Source organism: Chenopodium album, chromosome 13, assembly GCF_948465745.1.
Source record: "Chenopodium album chromosome 13, dcCheAlbu1.1, whole genome shotgun sequence".
In the NCBI taxonomy this organism is placed as follows: Eukaryota; Viridiplantae; Streptophyta; class Magnoliopsida; order Caryophyllales; family Amaranthaceae; genus Chenopodium; species Chenopodium album.
The window spans coordinates 10,505,140-10,518,598 of record NC_137846.1 but is presented as its reverse complement, the minus strand read 5'-3'; the positions used below and the strand labels follow the sequence as shown (position 1 = coordinate 10,518,598).

General features: G+C 31.2%; 1 protein-coding gene and 1 long non-coding RNA gene across 3 annotated transcripts; both read left to right on the top strand.

Moving 5' to 3' along the window:
- The first annotated feature begins 614 nt into the window (after nt 1–614).
- Nucleotides 615–4,976, top strand: LOC145574561 (putative nucleolar protein 5-2). Of its 2 annotated transcripts, none has more exons than XM_081632383.1 (9): nt 615–671; nt 785–895; nt 1,004–1,045; nt 2,420–2,599; nt 2,694–2,858; nt 3,000–3,200; nt 3,487–3,984; nt 4,094–4,228; nt 4,334–4,976. In XM_081632383.1, the coding sequence occupies exons 2-9, from the start codon at nt 818–820 to the stop codon at nt 4,766–4,768; spliced, it is 1,734 nt and encodes a 577-aa protein (XP_081488509.1). In that variant the 5' UTR covers nt 615–671; nt 785–817; the 3' UTR covers nt 4,769–4,976. The 2 variants fall into 2 exon arrangements, with proteins under 2 accessions (XP_081488509.1, XP_081488510.1); XM_081632384.1 differs by having other exon boundaries at nt 2,694–2,862; nt 3,004–3,200.
- Nucleotides 4,977–11,109: 6,133 nt separating this feature from the next.
- LOC145576274 (uncharacterized) lies at nt 11,110–12,214 on the top strand. Its single transcript, XR_014098347.1, has 2 exons — nt 11,110–11,443; nt 11,951–12,214. It is a non-coding gene; the product is annotated as an uncharacterized LOC145576274 (long non-coding RNA).
- The last annotated feature ends 1,245 nt before the right edge of the window (nt 12,215–13,459 follow it).

Genomic DNA, 13,459 nt, shown 5'->3' with positions numbered 1-13,459 from the left:
ACTCACTACGACATGTGTCACCCCTCTTTACTCTACCTCTATTTTTGTAGACGACTATGAGATTCTAAATTGTATTCAAAGTAGACAAAATAACCCTAAGTATATAAATACAAATCAAATGTGAAATACATATTAGTATGTTCAACAAGATCCGAAATTGAAAAAGGTAGAAAGAGTTACAGTTACAATCATGTGTTATACATTCACAAATGAAACAAATGATGTCTTATATCATTATCCAAAAAGAAAGGAAAGGGGTTTTACATAACTAGAGTGTTATCTTCAAATAAAAATAATTTTTCATTCTTTTATTTCAAATTTAGTAATTTACATGACTAATAACTAAAATGTATATCGACTTTCCTTAATTTATGTCTAATTTTTTTCTTAATATAAATCAAGTAATTTTGTCTAACACATTCCTATTAACCATTTTTGACCTTTTTTTTTTTTTTTTTGTTGTGTGTGTGTGTGTGAGTGAGAGAGAGAGTGAGTGAAAATTAAAAATGGAGACACTAGATTTGACCTAAAAACGGGTAACCCGACCCAAAGAGAAAAGAGGTAGGCTATTTAAAAAGATAGTCGCCTCTCTAAAACCCTCACAAGACCCTAATTCCAATTTCATCGTCCTCACTCTGCTTCTCGCCATTTTCTCTCTCCTCTCTTCTAGGGTAAGCCTCCTTCTCCACCCTCTTCAATTTTCATACGTATGCTTCTATTTTCTTTGATTAAGCAATTGCTAAGTATTAATTTGTTCTGGGTTTATTGTTGATTTTTGGTATAGTGAAAAAAAGGGCGAAAATTTGAGGGCAGAAAAATGTTGGTGTTGTTCGAAACTCCTGCGGGTTTTGCCCTATTCAAAGTTATTGATGAAGGAAAGCTTTCTCAAGTTGAGGTATGATAATTTTCCTTTTATTTTTCTGGGTAATTTTGTTTCTTTATTTTTGTTGATTTTGTAAGTATGAATGTGGGTTTTTTTTTTTTTTTTTTTTTTTTTTTGCAGGATTTGTGGAAAGAGTTTTCTACTGCTGATTCTGCTAGAAAGGTTTAGACTTCTGCCTTTTAATTTTTTTTATTTATAATGTTTATGATTGCATGATTTTGATGAATGATTGTTAAGGGTTTTTGTTAAAGTGTGGAAATGGGTTATGAAATTTGTTGATGTTTATAGAAGTATGATGCATAGTCTTATGTTAAGAGTGGTATTGAGCATAGAAGTATGATGGATATAGAAGTGTTATTGAAGTTGGTAACGTAGAAAATTGTATATTGTTGTTGGAAAGCTGTGTTGGTTTATGTTTAGATTACATCGAGGTTTTGTTTGTGCTGTGGACGACGAAAATTCGAGGTTTAGGTTTGAAATAGAGGTTTTAGGGTGATTATTTTGTTTGTGGAGGGTGCAATTGGTTTAATGGTTTATGTTCGGGACAGTCGGTTTGACATTTGGTTTGATGAAGATGATAATTATGACTGCTACTTTTCTCATGTTCGAAATCATTAACTTTTGTATGTGTGAAAACGGGTGTTAGAAAATTTTAAATTTTCTTGAAGTAAATTGCATTTGGTTTTAGTTGAAGGTGGTATTTGGTGATGGTAGATATGTAGAAACTGAATGCCCTAATTAAGAAGTTAGACATTCTTATATGTTTCTTTTGGGTTAGGAATTTCAGAAATTTAAAGCTTAAATGCTGTTTATTTGTTTAAGGCTGATTAGTTAAGATGAGTAAGAGGTTTTAAGCTTGTAGTGTGTCTTAGTGCAGTGAGGAGGGCGGAAGAATTAGTTGGTTCTAGGTCAAGCAAGTTTGTTCGGTATTTAGAAAGTGAGATGGATTTGTTGATTCTGATATTGACAATTTTAAACAGTGCTCGAAAATGAACTATATTAAATTTTGGGTTTGTCATTGAAAACTGCCTTTACCCTATGCGGAAGTAAAAAATGTACGATTGGACAACTATATGTTTTTAAATCTCTAGTAACGACATGGAGGGCATTATTGAACAACCAAACAATCACTTGTCCATGAGAAAGATTATTTTGTAGATGTGCTTCAAGTCCATCATAGAGTTAGGGTGAGGACTGTTTCATGCTAATTGACTTGTGTTTGTTTCAAGGAAGAAAGCTCATCTAAAGATGCTATGCTTTAGGACCTGCAATCTGCAAAATTGTTTAATGTTATTCACACGCTCTTATTCTGTTTTCCAAGTGATATCTTACTACCTTATTGAACGTCAAAGTTGTATGATGCTGGAAGTTATAAATATACTTAATCTGTTTCTATTAATGGATAGAAATTCAGTATAGCGATTCATCCATAGCTCTCAATACTTTCTACACCAATTATTGAGTTTTGTAGTCAACTAATAATGCTACTGTTTTTAATTTGTTAACCGGTGTGCTTGACTTTTTACAATTCTTCAGGTAGTGAAGCTGAAAGCATTTGACAAGTTTGAAAATACATCAGAAGCTTTAGCAGCTACTACTTTATTGATTGACGGCAAACCTAGCAAGGGATTGAGAAAATTTTTGAAAGCACACTGCACGGGTAGCACATTAGGTGTTGCCGATTCTAAACTTGGAAATGCAATCAAGGAGAAATTGGTTAGTGTAGATTTCAATTTGATGTCCTGCACTCTGTAATGCTTGTTGGTTTTCACCTATCTAATTTAAAGCTGGATATGGCCTTGTATTGCAGCAAATTGAGTGTGTTCACAATAATTCAGTGATGGAGCTAATGAGAGGGGTAAGAAGTCAGCTGACTGAACTCATCTCAGGTCTTGGAGCTCAAGATTTGGCTCCAATGAGCTTGGGTTTATCTCACAGCTTATCTAGATACAAGTTAAAGTTCAGTCCTGATAAGGTTAGTTAAAATCCATAAATCACTGTTGGGAGCTGCTTACTTTGGTCCATAACTTCATGAAATTGAAGTTTAACTTAAATGATATTGGACTTGCTTGAGTGAAAGATCACCTATCTTAACCTGCACCTGATGTATGTACAGGTAGACACTATGATCATTCAAGCTATTGGTTTGTTGGATGATCTTGACAAAGAGCTTAATACATATGCTATGAGGGTCCGAGAATGGTATGGATGGCATTTTCCTGAGCTTGCAAAAATTGTGCAAGACAATATTCTATATGCCAAGACCGTGAAGTTCATGATGAATCGTGTTAATGCTGCAAAGCTTGACTTCTCTGAGGTAAACACCACTTCAATGTACTTTATAATCTTCTTTATGTATGTTGCGTCCTTTTTGTGTTTAAATGGTGCGTATGCCTCTGGGGACTTTATGGACTGAATTTAAGGGTCAAGGACTTGCATCAACACTGGTAATATATTGTTGCTTCATGTAAATCTTGGTTTGGACATTTGAGAGAATGAAAGTTGGTGAAGTCATTAGGAAATGGTCATGAAATAAAATCTTGACAGTCCTATTATCAAGTAGGTAACATTGTGGAATTAAACCTTCCTTCCTTTTGTTACAGATCTTGGACGAGGAGGTTGAGACAGCGCTCAAAGAGGCTGCCATGATTTCTATGGGAACTGAAGTCAGTGATCTTGATTTGATAAATATCAGTGAACTCTGTGACCAAGTTTTGTCTCTAGCTGAATACAGAGCTCAATTATATGACTATTTGAAAAGCAGAATGAACACAATTGCTCCAAATTTAACTGCTCTTGTTGGTGAGCTTGTTGGTGCCCGTCTTATTGCCCATGGTGGAAGCTTGATAAATCTTGCAAAGCAGCCTGGGAGCACAGTACAAATTCTTGGGGCAGAAAAGGCTCTTTTCAGAGCTTTGAAAACAAAACATGCAACCCCTAAATATGGGCTTATCTACCATGCTTCCTTGATTGGGCAGGCTGCTCCTAAACACAAGGGTAAAATATCTCGTTCCCTTGCAGCAAAAACTGCATTGGCTATTCGTTATGATGCTCTTGGAGATAACCCTGATAACACTATGGGTCTTGAAAATCGTGCCAAGGTAACAACTTCATAATCAATTTTCTGCATAATTTTTTTCTTCCATTTAATTTTTAATATGAAAAAACTCCGGACCTGTTCTCATATAGCCTGCTTCATTTCTGAAACAGCTTGAAGCCCGTCTAAGAAATCTTGAAGGTAAAGAGTTGGGCAAATCTGCGGGATCAGCCAAGGGAAAACCACAAATAGAAGTTTATGACAAAGATCGTAAGAAGGGAGCAGGAGCACTAATTACCCCTGCAAAGGTATATTTCACTCCCTGCTTCTCTTGCAAGTCTTGCCTTGCCAATTTGGCAGTCTTTTTATTTGCCTTCGTTTTAACACTGCATTCTATCTTTTATCTTTTGCAGACGTATAATCCTGCAGCAGATGCTATCCTTGGTAAGAAGGATGATAATTTGATGGCAATGGAAAAGGATGTTCATGTTGTTGAGGAAACAAAGAAGGCAAAGAAAGAAAAGAAGAAAAAGAAGGATGCCGTTTTGGAAGACAGTGTTGCTAATGGTGAAGATGAAAATGTGGAACCTGAAGTTGAAATAAAATCCAAGAAAGAGAAGAAGAAAAAGAAGCAGCAGGCTGAGAATGGAGACAAAGAAGCAGATGATGAAGAGACAACGAAAAAGGAAAAGAAGAAGAAAAAGAAGCAGGCAGAGGATGAGGAAACTGTTGAGGCGGGAGAGAAGGATAAGAAAAAGAAGAGAAAGCATGCTGATGCTAGTGAGGAAGCTGAACCTGTAAGCGAGAAGAAAGAAAAGAAAAAGAAGAAGAAGAGCAGCGAGGATTGATTGAGGTATTTGTGGTAATTCGGGCAAATCAAACAATTTTGGCCATCTTCGACAATGGATAATATTTTTCGTTTCTGTATAATTTGCTCTTTTTCTGGGGTTTTGTTATAGGAGTATTTCTTGTTAGAGTTAGTCTAGTAATCTTATGCCTCATGTATGTGACTGAATGTTTGTTCAAGGATTATAGCTGCAAATCTTGTTCAAGATATTTTATCTTTGATTTTAGCCATTGTGATGAATTACATGGCTGGGTACTGGCTGACTTACTTTTGAAAGAAGTTATTTATATGTTGGTTCTGATGTTTTATTGAGTCCTGATTACAGATTGAAAGTTCACTTGCTGAAGCTAATAGTATCCTGTATACACATGCTTAAGCGAGTTGGATGAAACATTCTCGTGTTCACTTGCGTGTAGTCATAGACCTCATAGTCTTGCTATAAGTTCTCGTATGATTGTTTCATGCAAGATTTTGCCTTACGGAAAACCCGTACAAATTATGTATGTGTCAACCAAAGTCTTGAGATTTAAGAGTTGGACATAGTCGGAGATTCATAAGGAAAATTTACCCAATTGCTTTTAAGTTGATATGGAAATGGGCTGGACTTGGCCCAAGCCTAACAGGCCCATACCCAGTCCAGCTATTTCGGAAGTGGACCTAGATTTAAACCGTATATGCTGTCTTTGAAATTTCGACCCACACCTAAGTTATTGTAAGTATCAGGTTTAGGGTTCTAAATGGGTAACCAGTCCGGTATTCGGGTTGAGAAATGAGAAATTAATATTTTTCAGACTTGAAAAATGTCATTAAAAAAATTATTTTTTCTTTAATTCATTCAATTCTCATAATAAAATATCTAAAACCAATCCAAATCAATTCAGCCTGGTTTTAGATCGATTTGTCTTTTTGATATTGTCATAGCTTTTGTCGATTTAGTCTCCGATTCTTCAAATTTAAATTTCGGTCCAGTATTAAATAGTTGATACAACCCTGGTCTTATGGTTCGACTTGCTCCCTCCTTTACATAATACTTCATCTATTTTATTTAGTTGACAACATGACATCATTTGTCTTTTATATTATTCACAAATAACACTTTCACTAGTTTTGTGATTTATAGCTATGATAAAACTAGTCAAGTGGGATTTTCTTTGAATCGTCTCAATGTAAATCCTCCGTCCCTAAATTACATTCCTATTTCTAAATTTACACGGAAATTAAGAAATTTGGAGTAACCTTAAAACCCATGATTAGAAAGTACAATGAGAATTACAAGACATTTATTGTTCTCTTTGAATAAAACAAAATAGAATGATATTAAATGCTTGCACATGTCATCAATCCTTTGAAAAGAAAAAGGATCAATCACATTTGTTTATGAAAAATAAAAGGACCAATCAAATTCATTTATTGTGCTGCACATGGATTGTAATTGTTCACATGGACCAATCAAATTATGGTTTCTGTGCAACTATTAATCGTCAAACGGAAAAGTAATTAAAGTAATGTCACATCACGTTGATTTAAAAATAAGTTGGGGACATTTTGGGGAATAAATTTGGAGAATAAGGATAATTTGGTACAAAAATCAATTACTAAAAAAGGAAAGTAAAAATCTAATTTTAAAACCCTCAAAAAGGAAAATAGGAATGTAATTTAGGGACGAGAGGAGTATATTTTATCAAAATCTAGCTTTTATAATTATAATGTCAAGAGTTAAAGATAGTGCGTTGATAAAACGTGATAAAAGAAAGGTGTCAACTACTCCATGAAATAGAGGCAATAGTTGACATAGTTTGATTTTTTTTTCCCTTTATTTATAGGAAAAAAATATATACAGTCTAAGTGCTGCATATAAGAAGCTAAAAGTGGAAAAAATTAATAATAAGTAAACATTTATTACACTTATTTACCCGTGAATTATCAATAAATTTCCAATTTAATATTAAAAAGGAAGTACATTAAATGCTTATAGCATTACCCTTATTTATATATTGAATTTTATCTAGTTTTAAATCATTCTTTGATGATTATGAAAGTTATTACTCGTAATGCTTTATTTATATACCTTCGTTTTTTTTTTTATTATTATATTTTTTTTATTTGCATCACTTTGGATTTTACAAAGTTTTAGGATATTAATATAATATTGTGAGTGTATGAATAAATTATTATAGTAAAAAGAAAGATGGGGACCATGAAAGAGAATGTATGTGAGAGAGTATATATATTTTTATTATTTTAGTGGGGACCATAGAAGAGAGACAAATGATAAAATAAGTTGAGTGCGATTAAAAGTAAGAGAAACAATAAAATATAATGATAAAATAATATTATTGTGGACCCGATATTTATACACACGCAACTGACATTATATTGAACATAGTGACCCTTATTTTTAATATATTAACCTTATTTTTAACATAGTAATCTTTATTAACACTTGTATAACATTTAATATTATTGTGAACTTGAATACAACGTTATAACCCTAATTTTAACATAGTAACCTTTATTTTTCATATTGACCAGTATATAAAATATTTCATTAAAAAAATTTAACTTCTTATAGCCTATATATTACCAAAATGACTTTCATTTCAACATAGTGACCTTTATTTTTATTTTTTTTACTAATAAAACAATCATAGTTTCTCTAATATTATTGGTCCACAATAAATTAGTGTGAATTAGGTTCATTTAAGAATTTGTGAAATTACCAAATATAAAAGTGATGCATTTAAAAAAAACACCCCAAAAAGGAAAGTGATGCAAATAAAAAAAACGGAGGGAGTAATTGGCAACATTTGTGAAAGTTTAGGAACTGTTATGATTTACTGAATTGAGCTGAATTGAATTGATTGAAACTGAACTGAATATTTTAAGAGAGAAGGAAATTAAGTACTAAACTGATTGAAACTGAACTAAAATGAAATAAAAATTAATTGAAGAGAACATGTACTTAGTACCAGTACATTTTATATTAATTCTTACCACAAAACACCAAATAAAAAATAAATTTAAAACTTAGGGCATGTTCTGATTGACTGAAATCAACTTAACTGAACTGAACTGAACTGAACTGAATTGAACTGAACTGAGCTGAGCTGAACTGAACTGAACTGAACTGAACTTATTAATTAGTGATTTTTAACTACGGATTAGTGGTCTTTGATTATATATTACTATACCTATGTGTATATACAAATGTACTATTTCATATGACATAATTATAAAATTTATAATATAATTATAAATTTATGGAAAATATATTAAAAACTTGAAACCTCTAAATATTTTAAACACATGTACTATTTAATTTTAAAATAAAATAGTATTATGACAAAAGAACACAAAACACTTACATGTAGCAGAAAAGCAGCTATGGATATTGTCCGGCAAGAAATAACTGATCAGATATGGGAGTCAGTTCAGAGGAATGCCGAGGTAATGGAGGAGCTTGGTGGACAAGAAGAAGACGAAGAACTAACTGACTATGAAAATTAGTTTAAGTTGTGTAGTACTCTAATTTTCTCAATAAGATTAACAATAGAAATGTGTATCAAAAAAATAGAACCATTTGAACAATTAATTGTATCGATATTATTATTATTATTATTATTATTAATATTAATATTAATTATTGTTATTATTATTATTATAATTAATTATTGATTATTATTATTAGTATTATTGTTATTATTATTATTATTATTTATTCATGATTATTATTATTATTTATTGATAATAATAATAATAATTATTATTATTATTTGTTGCGTCGTTATAATAAGAGCTTAAAAGAATGAAATTTGGCTTTATATCATTAGCAATATCATTAGACATAAGAGCTGAACTGAATTGAACTGAACTGAACTGAACTGAATTTCAACGGAAGAGAACAGGCCCTTAAGCATTGAAATGATATTTTTGTTTAAGAAGACACTAAAGTTGAAATTATGTCACCTCGCCGGTAACCATCAACAACGATGGAAATTCAGGCAGACCCATGTCGACAGTAGAAAAATTAAGAAAGTAAAATTACATGATTTTGAAAAGCTTACACGTGTTAGCATCTGGCAAGTTAGGCAAGAGCATCGGGATTCGGAAGTCGGGACCCCGTCCAGAAGACTGTGCCGCGCTCGTCAAATGGAGCGGGTCAATTAAATGGACTAAATTTTTTTTTTTTAAAAAAAAAAAATAAGAGAGAAGGGGTCAAAAAAGCAGCATAACATGTGACGTTTCAGATGGAAAAGTAAATTACACAGACACGGTAAATTAAAGTAAACCCACAATCTAGTGCCAACCAGCTTCTATAGATTTTTCGAACTTTGTATTTCTTTTTTTTTTTTTTTTTTTTTTTTTTGGAAAGCAACTTTGTATTTTAATTACGGACTATATTTCCGGTACTCCGTAAAGCTTTTAATCTTAGTTTTAAAATATACTCCTTTTATTTTTAATATTTGCTTCATTTGTTCATGCCCCAAGTTTTAAGAGATTTTGGACAAAGTAATAAAATATGGATATAGTGGGGTGGATGGAAGAATAAAAAATTATAAAAAGCAAAAGTAATTAAGAGAATTGGATGAGAGAGAATATGAAATCAATAAAATATGATTTATGGTGGGTCCACTATTTGAGAGTAATGAATTAATTATTGTATAAGATTTCCAAATAAAAAAATGGAGTAAGTATTTAAAAACGACCAAAAATGAAAAGTGGGACAAATATTTAAAAACGAAGGGAGTATGTACTGATACAATAACTATTTAGTACAGGTGGGTGTATTACACGTTATGGTACATCCGAAATAACATTACCTATAAATAATAATATCGTGGTTATTATTATTTATTATACATTACAAACGAACATAGAGTACATTAAAAAGAACATTACATATAAAACAAAGAATATTACATATAATTATTTTTTTTGAAAAATATTACACGTAAATAAAATATTAAATTTGTCTTAATATTCATTTATTTATATCTAATGTACTTTCGGGTGTACCCTGCACTTCTACCATACTATTTTCAAACTGATATACTCGCACCTCTTGTATGTAATTATTTACGTTCAATAGCATATCAACGCAGCTTGATACAACCCGAATTGAAAAGTAACCCGCTCCAAAGATAACTTGATACCAACTAAACTTTAAAGTTAGTCGAAAGGGTAAATGGCTTGATATAATATAACATTATAACTTAGATCAAACTTGATCAAATACAAACCTAAACATGATCAGAATGTTATATTTACACGACTTGACCGAGTCTAAGCTCTAAGGGTCTGTTCTCATTGACTGAATTGAGCTAAACTGAATATTTTATGAGAGAAGAAAATTAGGAAATGAACTGAAAATAAGCTGAAGAGAACAGGCCCTAAATTCATCCTTAATAGTCTTTCAAAAAAGTTCAACCTTAACTAGATTTGACTTTAAAATCCAAATTAACACCTCTGTTTGCACCAATAAAATTGAAGTTATTTATGTTTTAAGATATATATATCTTAAATAAGGTAAATAGTCAAATAAAATAAATAAATAAAGATAAAGAGAGTATTAAATGATTTGAATGTGTTAATTCAAATTTGAATACAAAGTACTCCCGAATAAATTTGATTACGAGTACAAGACATCAACATATTTGATTCCTAAATAATATTATTCCTGAATAAATTTGATTACGTGTACAAGATTCATCATAAATCATTCCTACCTAAATACCTAATCAAAAGTAAAATGGAAGTTAGTGGTAGGGAGAAATAGGGAGTAACAAAAAGTATTACGGAGTAGTTTGAAATTAGGAATTCATGTTGTAAGAACTTGTTCTGATTTAATGAAATGAGCTGAAGTGAAGTAAATCGAATTGAACTGAATATTTTATGAGAGAATGAAATTAGGAACAGAACTGAACTGAACTGATTGGAGCTGAACTAAACTGAATTGAAGTGAACTTATTGGAGCTGAACTGAATTGAAAATAAGCTGAAGAGAATAGGCCTTAATTATTACTTTGTATAAACTGATATAAAAGAAAAGTGTTGCGATTATTACGAAATGGATGGAGTAATACAATGTAATTCGTATTTGGTATTGATAGTAAGGAAACCCAAGGATTGGTATGAACCACTCATTTGTGATCCACTTTAATTCCATTAATTACACAATTAACCAAGGTAGACTAATCAACCCCCCTCTCTTTTATCTCTTGACTTGACACGGTATAACTTTAGGGTTATGTTCAGAGTATAACATAACTTTAGGAAATTAGGGTTACTAACACATACATACATTCATTCATTCCCTATATATATATACCCACCACCATTCTCTTTCATGCTGTAATAATTCTGTTCTTGGTTTTTTAGGGTTTCATTTCTTCATACAAATAAACAAAAAAAATTTATTGTAAGGTGATACAAAGATGAACAAAGCAAATCCTATTATGATAATAATAAGATGGTGACTAATCGAGTCGTGTTCGTGTTCGTGTCGATGTTAAAGCGGAGATGGTTAAAAGTAGAGCTCCTTGAAGTCCAAAAGAAGGCCTAACTAGGGCACAATACAGCTGCTGATATATGGTTATCCATAGTCCTATCCATTTCTTTTTTATTGATGATAGGCCTTTGGTTTTGCATATCTCAGGAGCTGTCATTTGCCCTTCAAGGTTTGGTCATTTTTTGGATTGAAGGGAGCTCTACAACCCCCTCCTCCTTTCTTTCTCTCTCCTCTAATTTTTTTCTTAATTAATGTTCTGAAAATCATTTTTATAGAATTTATTATTTGGCATTTTTTGTAATTTTTTTTGTTAACTCTATTTATTTATTTATTTATTATTATTGTAGCAAAATATTGGGTGGTTTTAAACATGATTTTAATTCTTCAAAAGTTCCTCCTCTTATTCTAAACTTGTTTATTTTTCATAATATTTGTTACATTTTATATTTTTTATTACATGATCCTTGGGAAAAGCCATCTGGTTTTAAAATTTAATGACTTTGACTAACTTGGGATTTAGATCGATCTAAACATTTTTTTTTTCTTGTCATTTTTGTGCTTTTTAAATTATTTTTTCTATACAGTGTAAGAGGTCAATTGAAAATTATGTAATAGATCTATCTTTGTACAACTTGTTTCTTATGAGATCATGTTTGGTGTTTTGTTTTTTTGTCAGGATGAAGCTCTATAACATGATTCCATGAGTTCAGGAATGAAAAATATTCTTTTTTCTTTTAGCTTTAATTGTAAGCTTATTTCCCTTCAAAAAAAATAAAATAAAATTGTAAGCTTATTCTTGTAATTATGAGATTCTGCTGATTTTCTAGTACTATGTAAGAATACATAGCATGTGTTTTAAATTAAATCCAGATTAGTTATAGTCTAATTTGTATCCGTATTACAATTGGGAATAATATGAAATGTTTTTTTTTCATGTGTACTCCGTATGTAATTTAGTTTGGAATGATGCAAAAGTTATCAGTATGAGTCTTGAGCATGTAGGTAGATCTAAGAAATATAATACTCCGTAATTCTGACAAGTTTACTTGTTATAGTTTATTTTTGTTAGATATTCTTGAAAAGAGTTGGAAAAATATATCACCTCTGTTTTGTTTTACGTTTTATATTATTTGCAACAATAAATGTTTAATCGTTGCAAATAAAATGAAATAGAGGTAGTAAATGGGTGAGCTGTCTATAGGTAATCCGTGTCTCTGTCTCTTCATCTGTGTCTCTGTCTCTTCATCTTTTTCTTTATCAAGAATTGGACCACTTTAATGACTTAACCATAGTTAGTTGAATCTGGTGGATTTAACTTTTTTTGTCAGAAGTATTCTATTACAGTAAAGGACTAACGGTGGTTAGAATTTTATGAAATTTTGGAGGAAGAAGTATGTTAGTTATGATAACATAGTTGAGCTAATGGTTAAATGAGTCAAGTAAAACGGAATAGAGAGAGTTGGTCAGATAATTCTTTAGTTTTCCGTGAATGCTCATCTAGGCAATCAAAGAACGCCCGAGAGTACAGCAAACAACAAATGCTGCATTAAAAATTCAATGCACTAATTTAAAACATTCATTTCAATTATTCTGAGACGTAAGGAGCATTATAAAACGACTAAACGAGTCCGTTAATAATTTTTAGAAACGGACTAAAGTGGAAAATGTTATTATGGGCCAGGCTGGAATCCAATCTGAATTAAGATATTAAAGGGTGGGCTTTTTAGGCGTAAAAGAGGGTCACAGACTAATATAATTCTAAGCTTAGCTTGAAAATCATCCTGATAGTTTTTGTACGAACATGAACCGATCTTGTTATAATCATGCATCTTTGCTGGTTTACCCTATGTAGTATTGTACATTGTTGATGAGAATCGATAAACTCTAACCGTCTTATTCTCATATTGATTATAAATTGTAGATTTAACTTTTTAAAAGTTACCCAAAAACCTTCAATGTTATGCACAATGCTTTTGTATACTCCATATTTAGCTAAATAATGGCTTAATTCATAAACATTGATTTAAAAAAAAAATGCAATGCTAGCTTTTGTAAAACACTACTCCAAAAGTTTAAAAGCTGTTTAAATGTTGAAAATAGTCTTTTATAATCCGTAGTATTTGAATATTTGAATATTTGAAATGTATAAGAGCATAAAACAAATTGTAGTGGATATTGAGGTTGT